Raw genomic sequence first — 23,464 nt, 5'->3', positions numbered from 1 at the left:
TTGTGTGAAATCTTCATGACAAATCAAAAAAGCAAACAATTGGCAGATACCCCAAGAAAACTCAATATACTCTCATAATTTACCTCCTCTGCTTGCTCTGAGGTTCTGCAAACCTTCACAATATACTATCACTTAGAGACAAGGCGAAAGAAAAATAGATAGATGAGAATTGAAGAATCCAGGGAGGGTATTTGTGTAAATGGAACAAAAAAGAAGTTAAGCATTTGCCTCACACAGATGTTTAAGTATTCATTTTAAAAAATCAAAGCCAGTATGGGCTTAAGTTAAGTTTTAGATATACACACACTCCCACTCTCTCCTGAGGTTTCCTCAATAGGTGAATATGACCTCTCTAATCCTCAGTTACAGGCAAGTGGAGGTTACACAGTTGGATAAATTTCTGATATGAAATATTGCAGTCAAGACAGAAACATACAAAAGTGGCTGAGCCAAATGGAAAAAAAAAAAAAAGGAAATCTGGGGGGAAAAAGACCTTAATTGCTTATAGGTAGCATGCACATAAATCTGAAACATGCCAAACACATAAAAAAGGTATAAGCCAAGCTATTGTAAAAACTACTGCAGGCATCTTCTCATCATTCTTGTCAAAGGATCAGACACAGAATAAAGGCGTCATGAATGAAGCTCATTTCATTTCTCTGTCTTTGTTGACTAGGCTTAGGCTCCCACGAAAAAAAGCCAGGGGTGACTTGCTGCCAGATTACGACACAAGAGAACTAGCAGCTGTCGCAAAAGTGACGATTTTGAGTAAAATCCCACTAACAGAAGCTGCAAAAAAATTTATACTGTATGTTGGCACAAATATGTGCATGTGCTGCACATAAGACATACATGCACAAGCAGACATTGGGGTCTTTGTGATAAATATAAGATTGTGTAAACCTTAGCTGATCTCAGTTGTTGCCTCTAAGATTGGTAAACAACATTTACCTTAAATTAAATCGCTACTACGGATGTACGGCATATTGTGACTCTAAGCCTACAAAAAACAGTCATTTGGGAAAACACAACAGCAACTATAGCAGTTACCAAACCAAAAATGTAAAAAAAAAAAAAAACATACTTATTGTAATGACACCGACACGTGCAACCCAACTCTGTATGCTGATTGAGTACTTCTGTATCTGACCCTTTCTAGGGGGCTCTGCTGTTGCAGGTCAATAGTGTGAGTGTCTGTCTGTCTCATCCTGCAGAGCTCAGGTTAAGTGTTGAGTCTAAGTGTTACCCTCTTCATGTGGTCGATGAGAGAGAGGGAGAGAGGAACAGAGAGAGAGAGAGAGAGAGAGAGAGAGAGAGAGAGAGAGAGAGAGAGAGAGAGAGAGAGAGCACCCCAACCTAAGCTCTAAATGAACTCACCTCAGTCCTAGAAGCAGCACGTTTTCCAGTGTTCGTTTTCAAGATACTTCTGCTTATTGGCAGCATATTGTGACACAGTGGATAATAAATTAGGATACACTAGTGTCTTTACATAATCTCCTACTAATACTAATCAATACTACAATTTGCTAATCAATCTTTTTTTTTCTTTTTTTTTTTGATCAGGTGATGGTAGACAACTTGATCCAGTTTTATGTCCTGCTGCTGAAGCAAATAAGACTTTAATAGGAGTTTTAACAACAATTAACCAGTTTAAACAAGTTTATGTGTCTACTGCCATTAACCACCAGTACCCTCAATGAAAAATGGGTGATGTATCTTTCAAATAGTGCCTCACTTCCCCTAAAGATCAACTTAATAAACATTCACTATGCCTGCAGGTGGAAGGGCAATGGATCACATTCACTTCTCCTTTCCTCTCTCTATCTCTTTGCTTATATAACATCTATCTTTTCCAATGCTCCTCCTCCCTTTCTTTCATCCACTCTGTGTTGCACCTTGGTGGTTACCTTGTGAATATTCCAATTACAGTGATGCATGTTTGACCTTTAAGTGAAAAGAAGAAGATACAGTTATCTATCTTGCACTCATGTAGTCAGCCTCTGTCAATCAGTACCCCCCCCCCCCCCCCCCACCACCACACACACACACACACACACACACAACACGCTCACCAACACAGGGCACTTGCCTGAGGAAGCTGTGTTTGTCTGTGAAAGTCAAACAAAAAGATGGAGAAAAGGAGCACAAACTGTGACCAGGGTGAGGTTAAAAAAAGAGGCTTGCTTAAGGTTTGAGCATGAATACAAACATCTATAACACACACATACACAAAAGAGAGAGATGTTAAACAAGCTTTTCCTTAATCTTCAACCAGCCTGAGTGCGCCTTACTTCCATAAACAAAGACTTCTCCAACAGCATCCTATATCACGCTTCTAAGAACAAGCAAGCGTGAGCAGAATCATAGTTCTTGAGTTTCATTCCTGCACCCACCCTTTTCCAAAAGGCTAATCTACATCTTTCATTGCATCAAGAATGGAAATTCGCAAGAAATGCTTCTTTTTCAATTTCATGCTGAAGTAGCTCAAGTTAGTGGATGTAATTTCTCCTAACAAGAAAATTTATCACTCTGTCGCACACTTAGTCCAGCTATGTGAGAAAAGGGCCTCCTTTCTACATTTTTTTTCTTCTTGGGCTTTGATAAATGTGCCAAAAGCATGATCAGTTTCTTCATAGCTCTCCATACAAGGACAGCACAAATTATACCGGTGCTCAAAATAAAAAAAATAAAAAAACAAAAATAAAAAACAAAAAAATAACTATGGTTGAAATATGCATGAAAGATTATTGACGTTTAATTTAGGAAGCATTATAAAATGAAGTAGAGAATAAACCAAAAGGAGAATGGACTTTATTTCATACATTTTGCAGAAACCTCAACTTCTAAATCTAAATTATGCAATGGTACAAAGTCACAGAAAAAAAACAGCCTCAGAAAAAAAGAAAAAAAAATAGAAAGAAAATCTCTCATTTAAAAATGTGTGCCAACAAAGAACAGTTTCCAGCAGTTTCCGACACACATTCTGGGGAAGACTAACGATGCAAAAACTCCTACAAATCCATTTGAAGTTTTGTGCAAATTAGGATTATCAGCTCCGCGGTGAATTGGATGAAAAAGTCCAAACAGGTGAAAAGGAATGCATGAAGAATAGTATCACAGAAACAATACCACGCATGACCAAGCCACCAGCCTAATGTATATTTATCATGTAAACTTCTGATAAATGCATATGCAGAAACAATCAAATCTCTTTGTTTCCATTGGAAGATTTTGCACTATGGGTTCAAGCGTGAAACCAATATCAGCTTAGTGTCTACTCAAGCTTGAAGTGCTGCGCCCAGCTCACAAAGCATGTTCTGCATATGCTCATAGGCGTCATTTTTATCAGGGTGGAACAAGCAGCTTTCCACTGCTATCACTGATCAATTCGCGCAAGTTAAGTCCCCAGTGTGGGTAAATAAGCAGTGGTTAAGTCTTGATGAGGAATGGCAGGCTGTTTGAGTGGGAACATGGGCCGGAGAGAGGCGGGCTTGTCTGTCTCTGCTACAATGGATGCCTAGCGTGACTTCCATCATTAACCTCAGACTAGAGTACATCTTATTCTCTGTAGCTGCTCAAAACAAGTGTTCAGTTTACTTTCCAGAAGGACTAAACTGTAAGTGAATTTTCTTTTACAAATTACCTCTCCTGACTTTATACATGCCAAGCTGTATATACATATATATATATATATACATAAATACATATGATCATAATAATGTCTGGAATTATCATAAAGTTGTAAATGATAGAGATGGCAGTCCACCAGTCAAGATGAGACCTTGACTGATACACTCTAAAACCCAGCAGCTTCAGCACCAAAGCCTGCAGTGAAGAGAGCCAAAGCCAGCGCTAAGTGACATGTCAGTCAGTTTGTCTGTTTGAAGCGTTCAATTCCCCACGGCCTGAGCTTATTTACTGCATTTGTATGAAAAGCTGCAAAGAGGAGAGCGCTGAGAGCCCGGCTGGCCCTCTTACATATGTATACAGTGTTTGGAGGCAATGCGTAAAGAGCATCTCCCCTTGCAGGCTGGTAATATTATAACTACAAACAACTTGGCAGATGGCTAGACCCATTTATTTATTCAAAATTGGGTCAGGGATGAAGGTAATCAGAGCAGCACAGTGTTAACAAGTGCATCAAAAAGCTGTGATGATACCTGGAATCTGTTAGTAGAGATTCAGGGCGCATGAAAGGATGAGAATCAGTGACAGTAAAGATGCTACTTCTCCTTGCTAGTCATCTTCTTAACTAGATTTTAAGTCATTTTAATATAAGTTAGAGAAGGAGAAGAGGGTAGAAGAGGGTATACACAACAAACCATCGGGCATGCGTTTCAGAGTCTGATTTGTTACTATTCATGACTAAAGCAGAGAGGAACTGTAATACTAGACATGCTTGTTAAATTCACAACACTCCAAAGCTGCCTTCTAGCAAATCCTGTCTTTTGGTTGTCAGCTTAAGACACCCCGGCATATGCATATGTAGGATTTTTAAGCTCTGTTAAATGGATAGCAGTGTCGTGGCCTATCAAATGACTATAAGCCACTTGCCGTTTTTTTTTTTTAAAGGGGGTAGGGGAACATTATAGTGAAAGCAGACAGCAATGCATTACCTTGTATGCATCAGAAAGCACACCCTTCACATGTGAGTTTTCTTCATCCTCCAGTTAAGTCCACATTAGAAGAAAACAGAGGTATTTAAATATATGTGTTCAGGTTTTGTGTGACAGTAACACTCCACCCCGCTTTATTAATGACTGTTTAAGCCGATGACAGGGGAGTGGCAACAAACAATGACAGAATGCCTGTTTTCGATTGTGAGGCTGCTAAAGATGATGCACCATTCACCACCAAGTCAGTTTGCAAATAAATTATTGTGAGGGGTATTGAGCTGAAGCAATCGCTCAGCCCACTCGGAGAAAGCACTGGGTTTGTGTCTATGTGTGTGGGCATGCCTGTGTATGTGTTTGTGCTTGTGTGAGTGAACTTATAGATTCAGTGCCATTTATTTCCCAGAGCTGGACCAGGGCAGTTAGGGAGGCGTAAAAGGAAATGAGTTGTGAAGTGGCCATTGATCCTGGCCTGCACTAGGTTAGCTTGAGACTGTGGTACTATTGGCGACAGTGTGTGTGACTCAATGACTGACTCTTATTTACACAGGGGTGGTTAACCCTGGCCTGGTCATTTTTCACTGGGCTACTGCTCTACATAGAACAAAAGAGAAGAAAAACACAAAAATGTCAAGTCAAACAAATCAATTTAAATATACCCCTTTCTCTAAAACACATAAAAATGTTAATTCTCATAGCACTTTATAACTTTATATAGTCTTTCTGGGAAATAATGATGCTCTCTCACACAAGCCTGAATATGCACAACATATAATTGTTTCTACCGGTGCTGCCTTTGACCTGTAAAGTACACTCTCCTCTCCATAGCTCCCAACCGCCTGAGGATAAAATGCCCATAAGTGTTCATTTCCAGCAGATTTCACTTCATCTCTCATCCGCTCCTCACAATTCTTCCATCGCTCTCTCTTCCACCCTCTCACTGTCCCTTTCTCCTCGTGTCTCTTTCAAGCCTTGCAGCTTGACATTTCGCCATGCTCTCAAGGGACGCCTGTGCGAAATGGAGTTACTGGGAGAGCACCACTGTAAATTCCAGAAGGCCACATGTAATGTGTCTTAAACATAGATGGACAGCCCAGGTTTCAAGGAGCTGAGAAAAAAATGGGAGTGGAAGGAGGGGCAGAGGGAGAGCAGGAGGAAGAAGTAGTGTCTAGATAGATAATAGAATAATACTGTGTTTTGTCTGGGGAAGGGTGAGCAAACAGTAGCCATGCTGTCATTCACATCCTATATCTTTAGTGTCATCGCAGAAGGGGGAACTACAGGCCTATATGTCACAAGCCTGTATGTACTCTTCTATGGGGACTGTCTGCTGATAGCCAGGTTTGAAATAAAAAGAAGGATGGCTTTCATTGTAAATAAGTCAGACACAAGGATCGCTGGAGAAGAGGTGTCTTCTCACTGAAAGGGGAAATAATTTTACAAAGACATACAGTACATGCTGCCTTCCTAATGCTCCTCCTGCTTTTACTGAAAAACCTTATCTTGGCACAGACTATGATGGTTAACAAAAGGCTCCTTTATGAAATCGCTCATATTTCAGTTGAGGTCTTTCTCCTGTCCTGAGAGGTGATTGATGCATCAGGCCAGGGCCAGTGTCTTATTTACACAGTTGAGTGGGGCAATCTCAGGCCTGAAAGATAAACCTAATGAGCTTCTTTGTGTAAGGGTGCAAATGAGAGACACCATCCTCCCACCCTCCTTCCGTGCTCCATCCAAAGGGACAGTCTGGGTGATTAGGCCTTTAAATTATGCTCAAGGGCAAAGCACAGATTTGCATCGTAGGTGTGTGTGTGGCCTCTCAAATATGGCACAAAGAGACAGGCAGAGAGGCAGGTGAAGGACAGACAGAGAAAGATGCTTGAGGCTTGTTTGTGGAAAGTGATGATGGGTGAAAAATGTGTCTACACCTAACAACAAACTTGAGTTGTTATAAGAGAAGGATGAGCTCATGTGTATGTCAGATGAGTGTGCACATGCATACACACGCACATATACTGTCATTTTGCCCTTTGTCTGTGGGGTAACTTCTTCCCTAATGACTTTCATTTTGGGGAGAATTTCATTTGCCCCTAAACCCTAAATACTACCTATCACATGCTGTCAAATTTCTCATCCTTTCTATTTCCTGCAGCTAAACAGCTAGGAAGGCAGGTTAATTGCTGTCACTCTAAAGTTGGACCACTGCCTACCTCTCGTGTAGCGACAGGGGTAGCCTAGAAGTAAGATGGCACCTCGGCGCACTTATTGTAATTTATGTCAAAATATTGCAGTTATTTAAATGAAGATGGGTAGTTTGCATTTTGCTGCATCATGTGCCTCAAAAACACAGAAAAATGCATATCTAACCAGTTTACCAACATGTAGATCCTTCCTATGACAGTAGCGATGACGGATTATGGCTGGATTAAAAAAATCAGTTTTAAACTGATTCAAATTTAATGGATCCGATATCAATTCATAAAACAGGGAGATCAATTTTTACCTCTGCCAAGGTGGAAGTCATGTATTTGGCAGTAGTGGGTTGTCTGTCTGTTTGTCTATTAGCAATATAACTCAAAAAGTTATGGACAAATTTTGATTAAATTTTCAGGAAATCTCAGAAATGGAATAAGGAACAAGTGATTAGATTTTGGGGATGATCTGGATCACCGCCTGGATCCAGGATTCTTTACTATACAGAGATAGGGATAATTTTGCCTTTGGAGCTTCTCACTTAAAACTAATGGCCAATCATTGGCAAAAAAAAAAGGACAATGGCTTGGCGAAGGTCTGTGCTCTCTGACTGCTTCTAGTTTTTTATACGTGTCCTTTTAAGGTGACAACAGTGACCCAACTCTTGTGTGACTTACCGATGCTAGGTGAGAACTTAGCATATATGCACAACTGTAAGGTCGTCTGTGTCGCTTCCATCTAAAATCAGCTTCTCTCCCTGAGATTATGCCATATGTTTAACAAATGGAAAATGTTTTGAAAAGGACAGGAAGTAACACCACCATGCATGTATGAACTAAATCTGATAATGGATAATGGGTTTTTCTGCCCTGGGTGTTTTTTTTTTTTAATCACAACATTTCTGGCTGTGAACCCGGTGGAAACACTGGCCGGTAAACATAGACAATGATCTTTTGAATATAGTATTTTAGAAGTGCATGTAGATGCATCAGATGAAATTATTACAGTAATCTGATTTCTCCCAGGTACGGTGAGCATGTAATTGGGTCAGTGTTTTATAAAAACTAGTTATCTGAGAATATCTTTAATATTCAAGAGAAAATAGTGTATTTTTAAATTAATCAATATATATAGGCTATGCAGTTAAAATGATTGCAATAATATTTCAACTACAGGTTGTAACCTTCTAATCATGTTTGCACTTAATGGGTGAGACCTGGAGACAAAGTAGTAGGTTGCATTGGCATAAGGTTTTCCCTGCAGCTATCCAAAGGTCTGACTTGAACATAATAGATTAGCTGGGGGTTCCATCTTACTCTGAATATCAATATACTTCCTATGGTAGCAAGCTCATTTAGAGCTGGCAGTAGTCCTGAGTATTGGCTCATCAATCCCACTGATAACCCTGGCAGGATTAAGTCCACAGACCACTGTAATCAACTAACAGGCTCATTATGGGACATTATGGTATAGATCCAAAGATCAATGCATTTGCAAAAAGTATTAAAACATAATACTGACTAAGGCCAATGACAAATTGATTGTTAACATGAGCTCAGCACATTTTTGGGATTTTTTTTTTCTTTCCTTTTTTTGTTTCGCAAGACAGCTTTTGTAGTGATCATTTTGCATAGTAATTAGGGCTGTGTAACATTCATCATTTGCTCTGATACATATCTGCAGCTGGTAAATTGCAATCAGATACAGTGGGTATCTAATCTGTGATCTCAAATCAAATTAGGTCTATTTAGACAACCTTGGGAATGTGGTGATGAAAGCCTGACAGAAATTAGGGGGTTGGAAATTTAATTGTGACAATGGTTACTATTCAAATGACCTGCATAAAAAATATTAAGCATATACATTCTAAGTGGTACATGATATAAATATAATCAACCAAATGAAAATAAGTGACACAGCTGTGTGGTCTCAACAATAAATATTTGAATATGCAAAAATGATCTGTAACCTGGGCTTGATCTGTGTTCCATAAGCCTTTGGCCAAATCCAAGGTGATGAGGCCTTAAGATGCTCCTTTTCTAATTATAGCTGCAGGTGGTATTTTGGAGCTGCTAGGTAATGGCACAACCCATAGGGACAGTGGAGAATTCATCAGTGCTTATTATTAATCATCCCCCCAGCAGCGTGATGAGAGACTGAAGCTTCTATACCCAGCGGACCACTCAATGTCATTCCAAATATGGGTGGAAAATTAAACCCAACAGCCTTACTTGAAAATGGACTCAGAGCAAATGTGGACAAGATTTACATACAAAAAAGTGCAAGTGTAGATAGGTGTCAGTACATATGACCAGAAAATGTCCATATTTTAAAAAGATCTGCAAACTGTCATTTAACACAACTGCCAGCATCTCAATTGTCTTCTTCAGGTGACACACGTGTAAAACAGCCCTGTTTTGTCCTGATAAACATATTTTTAAATAAGTAAAAAAAAAAAAAAAAAACCAAACAAACAAAAAACAAAAAAACTTTTCCTTCTTCCTTGAACTGTGTTTCATCTCTGAGGAGATGTAGAGTGAACGCGACACAGGAAGTGTGTGTGAAGTTAGCAGCACAGGCCCCCTGCTTTAAAAAGCCTCCAGAGACCTGTTAGCTGGCCTGCTCATTTCAATGTGTCTGTCTCAGGGTTGGGAGAAGGCTCGGGCTGGCCTCTTTACAAGGCGCACACTGTCATAGCCCCCCCCAATGCCTCAGCTCTTAGCCGTACGTCCATCTCAGAGACTTAACTAGACACTATATGCTTACATCGCCTTTTTCTTGGTGCTGTGGCCTTTTTTTTTCCTTAAAAAAAAAAAAAAAAACTTTAACAAGGAAGCTTTTTTGTTTCATTTACTGACTTAACATTTCCAAATGGACTTTTCTCTTCTCAGTTTTAATACCATTTTGAGTAACTTTGTCTTATTAAATCTCTAAATCAGATTTGGGAAATTTCTAGGTATTCCAGCTGTGATAAAGTTTTCCTTCACACAGACATTACACATGTATGCATTTATAACAAAATTATACTAAATTGTTGTTTAAAAAAAGACAAAAAAAATATTATTTTCAGCAAAGAATTGCCCTCCAAGATAAGGAATGTGAGTGTGCTGCAATGCGACCTGCAGTGGGATCATTTACCTGAATCTTTATCTTTCTCCCATCTTTTTCTGTCTCTTTCACTCTATCTGTTGATTGTATTGCCACAGATCTGGACCCACAGCTCTGGACCCGACATTTCCAAATGTAAAAGAATGACTGAGAGCAGGACAGAACTGACCTCAATCAGATGTGTGTGCAGAGAGAGTTGCAGGGTGGTGATAAATTGGGGGTGTAGCCAAAGTGCTACGATGCTGCTGCAGCCACCGGCAGGACAACTGAGGTTCTGCTGTGGATGGATGATGGGTGGAAGGATGGGGGTAATGGGGGCCTCTAGGACATGCTTCATTTTGCTACCAGAGATACACACAGATGCAGACACACAAACATCTCTGCATCTATTGTGTGGCCCTGACTGATCTGACCACGGGGCTTCAGCTGCCTCATAAAATACACACACATTCATACAAATATATGCTACTACGAAAATTCTCATCAGGCCAAAAGGACAGCACGCATCATTACGAACCCCCGGCGTTGTCCCCCATTCACCCCAAAGCATAGCCCTCTGACCCAATCTCCCACTGCTCTTTTGGCAAACTGTCAAAGCCATCATTTACCGTGAAAAGACATGAGAGACACTTGACTCCTTTACTCTGCTGGCGACTGACTTTCACAACTCCTGCCCCCCAACCACCACCTCTCACACCCCCCTGCAGTTCATTCACCCCCAACTTGCTCTGACTGAGATGAATACAATGAAACATGGGTTTGAAAGGAAAAAAAAAAGATACTTCAAACACCACCAAACATTTGTCTGTGATATGCATTTGTGATATGCAATTCAGTAAAATTCACAAATAGTTAAAATGATCAAATCAGAAACAAACAAAAAAAGGAAGAAAAAAAGAGAAAATATCTAACTAAATAAGTTCTAGAAGAAGATAAGTGAAATAGAGATTGGGGGTACAAGGTAGTTTTTAAGAAGTGCCTTGGTCAAAGGTTTCTTTGCTGCTGGTGTATCTGCATGTGTGTGTGTGAGCCTCAAACTAGTGCCGAGTTAGGAGGCCCTCTGGTGGATACAATGCTGCCATGACATACACACATACACACACACACACACTGCCCACACTGGACTGTGCAATGTCCCAACACACTCTTTCCCTTTCCTCACTCCATCCTACTTTTCCTCTGTCATCACTCAGTCACATACATCCACACACAGCTTTTCTCACACGGCCTCACATGTCTGCATCAACCTCTATATACACAGAAACTGAAATGCCAACACAATGATACACTGAAATGTAGAAAAAAACTAAAGACTTTCATCATCTGCAGCTACTAGCAAAGCATGCTGACAGCACAACAAGCTGATGAGAAAACAACACAGTCTGTTATATAAACAGAGTTGTTTTCCACATACTCAAAAAAAAAACAAAACAAAAAAAACACACACACACACAAAACAATATATCAATTCAGTGTGCCTTCTGCCTATGAAGAACTACCCCAGCACCGCCTGAGCAAGAGCACAGCAGAGCAGAGAGGGAGAGCAAAACAGAGTGAGAGTGAGGTAGAGCGGCAGAGAGACGAGACGGGGGAGAAACACAACTTACCTGCTGTTGTTGCAGATGCAGCAGCTCGACTGTGCTTACTTCGCTGCTTGTGTCACCAGCGCTTGATCTCCCATCTCTACTGCCAGCCTCTAATTGGCTGCTGCTTAGGGTGCTCATTCCATTTTGACTCATTGAACTGTTGCTTATTGTCTCTGTGGCCGACTCCTGCATCATCATGATTTAAAACCTAGAAGTGATTAAGAGGCACCAGTTAGGGCTCTTCTTGTTACAATTCCCCCCTTTTTCCCTCCTTTTTTTTTTTCTTTGCACGCTTCCATTATCAAGCCCTCAGTCCCCCTCTGCAAATTAAAGCATTTAAAGAAGAGGGAGGGGGGGATGCAGGAGGAGCAATTATGCATTCATTGTGTAAATGAAGCAATACAAAGAGATGCATGTCCCAGTGCTTTTTGAAATGGGAAGGGTGCCTAAATATTAAAAATGTTTATATCTTTGAAAAGTTTGAGATAAATAAATACAAGCACCTGGTTTTATAAATTACTTTTGCTATTATTTCCATAATTGCCTACTTTAATTGGAAAAAAAGGTAAAAAAAAAAAAAGAAAATCCTTCAACAATTAAACAAATAAATGATCCTAACACAGGTTTGTGTTTAATACCTGATCATTTCTTTGTACTTTACCAGACATAACATAAAGAGAAACAGAATTGGGCACTGCTAAAAAAAAAAAAAAAGAAAAAAGAAGAAAAAAAAAGGAGAAATGTGTCAAAGCTGTCAAATTTCTGCATCTAAAATAAGTTGCCTAATGATGCAAAGCTAATCATGTAAAATTAAAATTTGGTGGGGGGAGAGGAGGAGGCACCAAATCACATAGTGCAGGCCTGGTGATGAGAACTATAATGGGATTGTCTACCTTGCTGTGGCTAAATAAAATAAAATTTGCCTTGCAGGCTTCCATTGAGGAGAGATGCTCGCGTCTTTCTTAACCCCCTTTCTTTTAATCAAACCTTATATAGTTTTTCTTTTTTTTCTGACATTAAAAAAAAAAGTCTGGTATGAATCAAACTTTCTGGTAGATTTACAAGCCAAAACAGCTAATCCAACTGTAAATAAATACAAGAAACTGACTTTTTTTTTTAAATGGAAAGGTAGTCAGACGGAGAAAAAAGGAAGGAGAGGAAAGGACAAACATTCTATCAGGAATATCACTAATGATTGTGCTAAAAACAGCATAAATTATGCATATAACCTCCTCTCTTTTTAGTAATAAATGTTTTATCATTATCCCCTACATTTAATGCTCTGTACCTTTGCTTGGAGCCCCACCAGCATCATTCCACATACTCAGAAGAAATAAAAGACACTCAGACCAAACTGAGACTGTGCAACACAATTATGGATGAAAAATAGTCCTAAAAATTATATTTGAAAAAAGTTTGACAACAATTCAGAAAATGGACAATAAAATACCTAAAGACTTAAAACTTAAAAAAAACATGTAATTATTTCAGATCAAATTTTTAATCTTATTATATTTTGTTTTCCAGTCTGCAAGAGCAAACTAGCATAGGTAAAAGTATTCACTTGCAACAACAGAGAGGCGAAAGATGTTTGCATGTGAATGTGTTTTTGTGTGCATTTCTGCCCAGCCCATATGGTTAATGTGTATTCTTTGGCCTGTAAATACCATTTTAATAATAGTGTGTATATGTCTGTCACTGTATTTGTGTGTGTGTGTGTGCGCGTTTGATGAGGGGCAGATACAGAACAGACCGTAAAGGATGTCCACAGCCAGGATAAACAGGATCTAGGCAGGGAGAACAAACAGGGCTGAGCTATTACACAGAGCAGGGCGACAGCTGCCCGGGACACAAGTAAATAGGGAAGAGGCCTGGACAAGGCGTGCTTGTGAACAAACAGGCCCCTGTTAAACACTGCGCCGCTCACTACTGATGGAGAGAGACATGGTGAGAAAAGACAGAGAAGAGAGAAAGACAGAAGAAAAGAAAGCGAAGGTGGGGAGGTGATGGAGAAAGACAGTGGGAAAGAATAAGAGAGTGAAAGAGCAAGAGAAAGAGAGGGAATGGGCGGGAGGAAGGAGGTGGTGGTGAGGTTGAAATGGGAAGGAGGGGGGGTAGACTGGCACAATGTGACATCCAATCCGGTGATGAATCTCAGCATAAGAAACTCAAGGCTGCAGCCGAGATCAGCCGGCTAATAAGTATTCAAATTAGGCATAAATTTTACATGCCCAATGTTTAAAATATTCAGAGAAAGACTGTCTGATTGCCTTTACTACGATTTTATGAACATTCTAATGGAGCTTCGATCTCTTTTTTCTCTGCTTTCTCTCTTGGACCAGCAATGGATGTTCCGAAAACTTGAAGATACATGAGACAAGGAAATAAGGATTTTTAATAACATCCAAATGCAATGCAAACTAAAGCAGATATCTGCGGAAAATTGCTTCTATGATACTAACTAACCGATGTAAATTTTTTTTTATGTACTTATGTGTGATTACTTATGTATAAATAATTAATGTTATGTTAAAAAAGGCATAAAATTATGAAAAAATTAGGAATAATTTGAATTATATATACAAATAATAAAAGCCCATTGCACAGCTTAATCTCAGTGCTATAATCCACCCCCCGCCACAAAACAAAATCTGTGCAATATGTCAAGCTGCAACATGATGATAATGCAGATATATGCAAAGTATATTCGCAGAGATCAGATGGTGCTTTAACCTTAATGACAGCGGTGAGATAAATTAATTAGCCATCTAAAGACAGCATTCAAATCTGCCAATTAGAATGTCAATTAGAAACACAGCTAGGCTGCAGTGATGAGCGGGCGGCCAAGCTGCGGCTCTGGCTGTGGGGGTGATGGAACTGTCACAGCCAGAGAGACACACACTTTTACAATACTCAAGAGAGACAGATAGTGACAATACTCAGCACCTGAGGGCGTGACTGTATGAAGTATGTATCTACATTTGTGTCTGGATGTGTCTGTGACTAAACGTGCCCACCACAGGTCCTCCTGTGCCCTCTCCCTTAGGGGTAACAGTCCTGACCCCCGGATCAGCCTGCGCTGAACCAACTGGGTTGGAAAAAGCCACGCCACCTACAGCTACAATATCTGATGGGGCCCCTTCTTCTGATCTGAGGTGGAGCAGGCAAGTTTAATGCAGCATGAGTGAGGCTGCCGGCTTGCCCACATGTGTGTTTTGTGTCCACAAATTGTCAGTGTCCTGCATTTTTACACACTTGCGATTTGATGCAATTTTCTCAAGCCATAATCTTCCAATGAGGGAGAACCTAGACCGCTTATTATCATGAACGGAAGTAGAGAGGAAGGGTGTTATTACCTGGTAATACGCTGGTAATTCTGCAGGTGTATTACTTGATGACAGTGATACTTAAGGTTTAGCTAGTGGGGTGTTGTAAAGATAGTGAAAGATGGAGACAGTCTAAATTTACTGATGTCAATGACTGCTGGTGGCTTCAACATTTCTATTAAGGTGGAGGGTCAGAAAAAAAAAACTTCTACCAACTGTCATTTCTTTCCTTGTGCAACCATACAACCAAATATTTACCCATAAATTCTGCAAATCTATCTGTTCCATCACCATCAGAGAAAAAAGCATCCTGGTGAAGCATTTGGCTCAGACTTCACAAGGATTTTCCCCTTTCTTCTGAGAAGTGACACAACAAAAGGTATAAAGAAAATTGAGCCTTTCATTGCCTTATACACTCTCTCTCTTGCACATGCACACACACACACACCTATCATTAAATGGTAAAGAAGCAGCCCTCCATCTTTGTTTGCGAGGTCTAAAAGCCCTTAATGTAGCCTCATTACCTGGCCTGTCTCCCGCTCTATCATGTGCAGTAAACACACACTATGACACTGGCCATCCATCTAGAGGAAATACACAGCTGTCTGCTGTGCTCAAACAATGTTTCAGGAACACAGAGGAATTTAAACGCATACACTCAGACATTCACTGTTAAAACGCTACTGGCCTGACACTGTCTTTAACTCTGGGTTATCCATTTCCAGTGAGAGGATGTTCACACTGTCTCTCTGTCTAAAACACTGATCCATTCATTCTATATGCATGAGTTGCAAAAAACATTATCATTAGGATGAGACAGAAAAAGGGGGGAAAAGGGACCATAAACCTGTGATCCCAGACGTCCGTTGATTATCAGCTCACATTTCAGGTGGCTGGATGTAAGTCTTTGGCTTTGTGAAGTAAAAAAAAAAAACAACATAATAATAGAAATTACATTTCACAGTCTGATAACTCCTCACAGTTCTCTGATCAGGTCGAGATATGGTTACCATTAAAAATAATCACAGATTCTGTGCTTGAGTGAAATTAATTCATCATTGCTATAAGTTACTATGCATACCAAATAAAGAAGTAACTGTGCAAGGGCAAGAGCTCACGTTTTCAATAGTTAAGATTGCTTAATAAATCAAAATGCCATGTATGTGCTGACAAAAAAAGCATAGCATTTTATGCGATAAATTTATCCCCCAAAATCGAATAATTCTGTGGAAAAAAAAAAAAGTTTAAAAACTTAATCATTATTCTTTAATTATGATTGTTTGTTTGTACTTGGGTATGAACAGATATTTTTTTCTGGTGAGCTTTCAGTGAGCTGTCACAGCACAGGGACACCACAAGAAATTCATTACAGCCCACTGCTTCATGCAGGAGAGTTTGGAGTTGGAAATGGAAAAACGACCACTTGGGAAGCGACGTTCGACAAAACCCAGTCTCCCGGATTAAATAAGGCAAGCCAAGCTGCCGTGCCTCAGAATTAAAAGCTTCCTTTTTGGCACTAAAGGACCACCATAAAAGAGCATTAATGACTGCTTCTTATAAACCTGTGTATGGTAATGGTTTCTGCTCACAGATAGAGGAATTTCAAAAGTACTTTACCAGTGAATAAAGATTGCTTTAGGAAGAAAAGGGGGCTGAAGAAATCATATTTACAAAATCAGGAGTGGGGCCAAATGAAAGAGATGAATATGAATAATGGACTTTGCTTTTTTTTTTTTTGCTGGATTAACATTATTCAAAGCAACAGAATCAAATGTGGTTATCTCCTGTCCAATGAGCCCTACATTGACAAAACCTCAGTCATATTTCAATTCTTCATTTGAGCTGACAATAAATTGTAGTTCTGTGATAGTAGACATTCAGTCAAGAATGTTCAAAACTTAATTCTTTTCTATTTACAATAAGAAGATGAGGTAGAAAAAGATAAAAGACAGACTATTTGCCACAGTGTGCAAGTGTCCCTGAATGGATATGTGAGTGTGTATCGGAGTCAGTGTTCGAGGAGAACAGAAAAGGGGAAAAATGACAAAGAAAACCAGTGGAAAGAGCATAAAATGCATGTTCAATTGTACAATCGGCACAATGTCTCTTTAGAATCAAATACAAGAGAAACTGATGAATAGTGTGCATGATACTACGTTAGTGTAAATTAATGTAAAGCAAAATGTAAAACTGACTAGGGGAAAAAAGTATCTGGTTAGGAACAAAAACGGTATGTAAAGCAAAATTATGAATATTCAATTAAAAGAAATTAAATTTATCACTGTGTATACATCTGCCTTTGCTGAGCTAAAAGCACTAGTGCAGCTATAAATGCACATTTTTTAAATATATTACTGTGTCTCTGCAAAATTCCGACAGAAAGAGAAAAAGAGGAGGAGAAAAAATAGTTTTCTCCAGTATTTAGGCTCGACCCATATCATTTACATGTTACCCATCAGACACCTCATTCTGCTGAGGCAGTAGGCAGCCCTGCCGCGGCGAGTGAGCAAGACAGTGACGAAAGCCGATCAGTCGGCTTTCATTTGCATATTTGCCAATTCTGTTAATTAACTCAACCCACCTAATCAGGGCTAATTGACCTATAAAGAGGGGAGGCCTCATTGTCTCATCCAATCATCTTTATCAGGAGAAGAGGAGGTGTGCTGTGAATTCAGGGCACTTCCGACCTAACTGTATTTATAGACCTCATGTGTGGAAGTATTCCACTCAGAAAAGAGGTTTGATTCCGTAAGTGATCAGGACTGAGCTGCTTTGACACAGAGCAAGAGATGGATAACAAAAACAAGCTAATGGACAAATTCCTTACACTGGTGGGGTTGAGGAGAGCAGAGGAAAATCAGAGGAGTTAATGACAGTTGGATGGTCTGACTCTGCGGTCCTTTCCACTGCGGGGCAGATCCAGCGGACAGGCACGGGAGCCAGCCGCGGCCGGCGCAGCTACAGAGACATAGCTCATTGTGACGTTTCCAGTTATTTCTGGTTGATTAGGGCCATTATGTCTCCAGCTCTGATTTATGTTGTCATTCCCTCTCAGCAGTCCTGCATCGATAGATCTTAATGAATTGGTAAATAAGGGTGAAGATTGCAGTTGACAACACCGCAACATTCCTCATTCATACCAGACAAGATTTATGTAACCAATTAGAAGCATAAAAGCAGGAGGGGGTTTTGGTGAGGACAAAAAAAAATCTTTCCTGAGGAAAATTACAAAAGCCTAACCCACGACAAAACACATAATGAGCTGTCTTTAACCTCGGCTTAGCCACACTTTTTCAAGACAATGTTAGGCACTTCAAAAATTATTTGGATGAAGGACTCACTCCTCATTTCACAATTTGGGAAAAAAAAGACTTACTGCTTGACTGCATGTCTTTGTAAAAAAAAATAAATAAAGACATAAAAAACTATATTCAAGCTGATGTTAAGACCACATCTTAATATTGTCCAAGCCAAAAATAATAACAATAACCATAACAATAAAAAAGCCACAAAACCAACAAAAACCCACTTTCATATGGAAACAAATTTAAGAAACAACCCTTATACACCACCAGCATCTCAAACATAAAAAAACAGACCTAATGTAAAGTGAACAGGTGTGTGTTTCGGGGGGAGGGGGGGGTGGTCACATGAATCAGTCACTCTGTCAAATAGTTAACAGATGATTAACTAAATTGTCATTTACATTGTTCATTTGCCTCAAATATCAATTATTTAATTCACAGAAATAGTGGTTCTGGGATTCCTTCAGCAGACAAATAAAGGCCACTTATTAAGCCATTAAAAAAAGAAATCCAGATAAAAGTTCTGATCATCAATAGTCAGCGACAGTCCAGGAAGACCCATAGGGCAGGAGTGAACAGAGGTGGAAAATTAAAGCAGAGTGATACGGGAGCCGACTCCTTTCAGCCTCTCTCCCTTCGAGCACATGCAAATGAGGCCGTGCTGCTTAACTGCATCATTTATGTGGATAATGGTGGCATCATCATTATGGGAACTCAAATTAAATTACATCACAATTACCATAACAAAGTGATTGGTTAAACTTTCAAAACAAATAACGCGGCTCTGTTAATGAACAGTGTTAATTGGCCAGTGTGCAATCTAAATAAAACATGTAAGTAAACATGTGTTTTAGTTAGGCAATTTTAAAATTCATCCTCACCACAAACTACTGTTTTTTGTTGTTTGTTTTTTTTTTCCCAACAAAATTAAATGGATGTGAGCAGACTGAAAACCTAATACTGCCAGGGGGATTTGTAAGCTGAAAAATAAAATGTGTAGCATTTAATTTTATTGCTCTAAAGAACCTATTATATGCCAGACTCTGGAGAACAATGTAAATTATCTGCCTTCAAAATGGAGTTTGGCCAATTCTCCATGTGAGCTAATCACATAGCTCATTATGCATTAGGGTATTAAATTATGAAGAGGAGTCCCTTTCGCATTCCTGCACAAAGCTCTATGAAATGTTAATAATATGCCCACAATAGGCCAATACCATGCCTTGCTCACCCTCATCAATATTTAAATAAACAAATGATCCCACTCGCCTTTGATAAAGATAATTAGTGCTTCACCAATTATCAGTGACCTCTCGCCTTTTTTAACTAAACATCTGCTCCAGAGTTTGAGATATTTTTCCCCCCATATAAGTAGGAGAAAAACAAACAAGTCAAACTTAGCTTTTCACTCAAAGAAGCACATTTCTGCAGCTGATAAATATTTGATTGTCACAACAGATGAGAGGTTAAACAGGGCCTGTCCCCTTGTATTTACTTTAATCATAGTAGTGCATCTCTGTCCTCTTAATTTTAATGATCAATGATTAGCTTAGCAACATCTGTGAAGCACACTGATCGGGAAGTACAAGAGCAAAAAACACCACAGTAAGTTCACACTCGTGCAGACGCACAAATCGCAAAGCCACGTCAGTGCACACACTCGCTTGGGCCCACGCACGCGTGCACACAGTCACACAGTCACGCAGTCACACACGCTGAGCCATTCATCAGCACTAATTAAGCAGCAGATTAACAGAGCCCGCAGACCAAGGCTGAACGGTTACACAGTGGGACGACCAACGGGGAAGGCAGGAGACACAGCCCGGCAATAAAACACAACCATTAAACACAGCCAAGAGCCTGGAGTAGACTATGGGTGACAGAAGATTGATGGGTCGATGAATGCATGGATGGATGGATTGATGGAGGGATGGACGAAGTGTGCCTGACTTTTTTTTTTTTTTTTTTTTTTTTTTTTTTTTACCTGAAGGTGAGGAGTGCCAGAGATCTTGACCAGAGAGCAGAGAACTCGCCTCTGCCACCGGCGAGGGTGTCTAACAGCAACGGCCACAAGTCGACTGGTGTCACTGTGTGAAGAGGCAACACTATCTGTGTCATCACTTCAGCCGTGTTTATGGGGGATGGCATCATAAACAAGCCACCCCCCCCCCCTCCTCCTCGCCACCCGCATCCCAGCCCCCGCCCCAGTTCCCCCTGCTCCCCCCCTCTCTCTCTCTGCTCTCGCCACCTCACCACCACTGTGCCATTCATGCATACTTAAATCACCCTTGCCCCATTAAAAAAAAGAAAAAAAAAAGAAAAAAAGAAAGAAAAAATAGAGAAAGAAAGAAAGCCCAGACGCCTCTCCTGACAATTATTCTATCATTTCCAGTTGTCACCGGGGCAATTACTGACTGGGGCCCCCTGTGCAGGTTGGACACGCAGGCCCGAAAGAGGAGGCTTGAGTTAGGGTTTAAAAAAAAAAAAAGAAAAACGGAAAAGGGACAGCAGAGGGAGTGTGTGTGAAAGGTGGGGGGTAGTGTACAAAATGGAAATTTATGACAGAGACGGAGGCCCTATTTCTCTCCACACTGGACGTAATTAAACCATAATTTCTTTTACCTGCTGTGGATAAAATCTCACATTCACTGAAAAAACTCCATTCATTCTCCATTTTATTAGAAAAGACAGAAACAGCAATTATTAGTTAAATTTCTATTTTGTTTACTAATTATTAAAAATAATCTTAAAAATTTGATTCATCACATCAGTTACTTTATTATGAGTTTGGATAAAGAAAGATTTATTAAATCCGTGCATTTGGGTGCAAATGTGTGTGAAGTTACTCTCAGTGTGTGGGTGGGTCCTTTGTGAGACTAAGCGAGTGTGTGTATGTGAGAGTGTGTGAGAGGATCTTCACACGGGGACTGCTGTGACTCGTTGCAGGAAGCTCACCGGCTCTCCGCTCGCACCTTGCCTGCGTGCTTACCAGCGAGCTCCGCTGCTCTAATCACACATCTGCTTCGCTAAAAACTCCCTCTGTGTTCCTCTCTCTCTCATTCATACAAGTGCACTCTCTCTCACACACACACACACACACACACACATACACACAACCTGCTGGACTGGTTCGCTACTTTGCTCCATATAGTCGGCGCGCTGAGACGAGAGGGAAACAGACAGAAGCAGGGCTAAAGGACGCTGCTAAGAGAGGTGCTTTCACCGCAAAGGTATGTGTGCCTGGCTTTATTCTCGCGCAGTTCAGTGCTTTTCTTTTCAGTTCTGATTGTGTGCATGTCAAAGTCTGTGTGCGTGTGTGTGTGCACAAAGATGTAAAGAGTCTGAATAGGATTAGTGAAGGGTTGAGCGGCAGTCGGCATCCTATGCCGTGCTCCAGCAGTGAGTGTAAAGGGCACTTAAAAACAATTAGCCAGATCACGTCCATGCATTACCCAAGTTACAAAGCACAGCTGCATTACCACAATGTCACGTCTAAACAAAGCCATAAGTAGCCTATGACTGAAAAAGAGACATGACCTACCTTTTAAACGGTCAGTGAGAAATCCACTCTCCTCGGTAAGAAGCATTTGAAGAAGTATTCTCAGAAACCTGACAGCATTAGCCTACTCTGTCAAAAAATGGAGATACCGAGGAAAATGCCACTGGTAGAAAATAGAAGATGAAAAGTGAAAAAAAGAGGGTAGAGAGTAACTAGCTGGCGCTTACTGTCAAAGACATCACCAGAGAAGTATTTACAGCGGTATTTACAGTAGTGCAAGGGGAGAGCACCTCTGCCTGGTCACGTCTGAGAGACAGTTGCCGTTTCAGCGCTGCCTAATTAAAACAAGTCAGGCAGCCCCGCTGGATTGTTTTGACGCCTGAGGACCAATAGTACACAAAAACCAGTGGCTTGATCGGGGGGTAGGGGGGCTGGTCGTGGGGAGCTGAGGAGAGGGGGCGGAGGGTGCTGAGAGTTGGCAAAGAAATAGGGAGGGGGTGGGGGGGTGGGGGTTCTGGAGGAATCTGCGAGGGAAGGAAGACTACAAAGGTTGAAAACTGCATGGGGAGATTACCGCATGCAGAACACTTGCAGTTTTTTTTTTTTTTTGTTTGTTTTTAATAAATGATACATTGACACTGAGTCTATTTGTCAAGATGCTGCACAAAAATGTCTTAAGAAAAAACAAAACAAAACAACAAAAAAAGACCAATTTAAAAAGTTATTCTCAACACTGTCAGGGGACATCTATGCAAAGATATATCATACAAAAAACTCAAATATCACTTTTGAAAGCATAACATGAAGAAAAGCAAGATGTTTAAAAAATCTCTCCAAATGAATTAGGTCAGAATCCAGATATAAATGGAAAGACTTCCGATTATCTTTACCTGTTAAAAAAGCTGACTAAAGCTGAATTTAACTCGGCTGGGCTCAGATGTGTTACGTATGATGTACTGATATATTTGCCCTATTGTAAACAACGCACAACAGGTAATGAGATGGAACATTTAGAGCTAATGGTGTTTGCTGATACTTTTGTCAATTTCTTATTATTCCCTCCTCTCTCCTGTTCTCTCCCCGTCTCTCTCGCATGCCACAGATGTTTTTCTTAGTCGCTCCAACAGACAGGAATCTACTGGCAAGTAGAAAGCCTTGGTCTTCCCCATGAGAGAGGAGTACAAAGCCCCCAGTCTGCACACAGCAGATGCAGAGAGCTAGTCCATCTGCCACCAGCTTGCCGTGCCACATGGGCCTGAGAGATCCAATACAAGAGGGAGCATTTCTTTATTTCTTTCTTCATTTGCCTACATAATGGTGTTATATACATAGAAACAGTTATAAATAAATTAAATTTACAGTTAATAGATACACATGTGCTGGCAGCTGCTTATAAGCTTATAAGGACAGCAAGAACTTGCATGTTTTAAGAAGAGGTACCCAGGGCAACTGTGACAGATTTGTTTAGGAGAAGACGTAGCCCCTAACATGGGGTAAAGACCACTTGAACTCACAGCTCTGAGCGGTGTACTGGTATGATTTAACAGACTCTAAATAGCACATTATCTCCCCAGCTCTGCTCAAGCATATTTCAGCAGTATGATATCATTATTAAGAGACAACACAGACCAAAAGATGGAGCATTTTCATTAGTGTCAACTGTCTGAACTGTGCAGCGGGTAGGAGGGGGTGTGGGATAAAAACTAAATCATGGCAGAGAAAGAGAGACGATGGAAGTTGAGGCCAGCGAGATAAAAAGAAAAGAGAGATGGAGATGACTAAAGTGCAAAAGAAAGCAGGAGAGGAAAAAAATAGCAACAGAGAGAGTCAAAAG

The 23,464-nt window shown here is 40.3% G+C and overlaps 1 protein-coding gene across 4 annotated transcripts in view; it reads right to left on the bottom strand.

Annotated features, from left to right (window-relative positions):
* Window positions 1-23,464, bottom strand: part of foxp2 (forkhead box P2) — a 96,947-nt gene that overhangs the window by 45,271 nt on the left and 28,212 nt on the right. For 2 of the 4 annotated variants that reach the window (XM_041977380.1, XM_041977382.1), the window contains exon 4: window positions 11,522-11,708. The exons of 1 other annotated variant lie outside the window; for it this stretch is intronic. In XM_041977380.1, coding sequence (XP_041833314.1) covers window positions 11,522-11,698 — 177 coding nt within the window. In that variant the 5' untranslated portion in view covers window positions 11,699-11,708. Of the gene's footprint in view, window positions 1-11,521; window positions 11,709-20,115; window positions 20,219-23,464 lie in introns of all 4 variants that reach the window. One more of the 4 variants, XM_041977381.1, reaches the window with a different exon arrangement.

Source organism: Melanotaenia boesemani, chromosome 23 (genome assembly GCF_017639745.1).
Source record: "Melanotaenia boesemani isolate fMelBoe1 chromosome 23, fMelBoe1.pri, whole genome shotgun sequence".
Taxonomy (NCBI): domain Eukaryota; kingdom Metazoa; phylum Chordata; class Actinopteri; order Atheriniformes; family Melanotaeniidae; genus Melanotaenia; species Melanotaenia boesemani.
The sequence above is the reverse complement of the archived record's forward strand: the minus strand, read 5'-3'. Positions and strand labels throughout refer to the sequence as shown.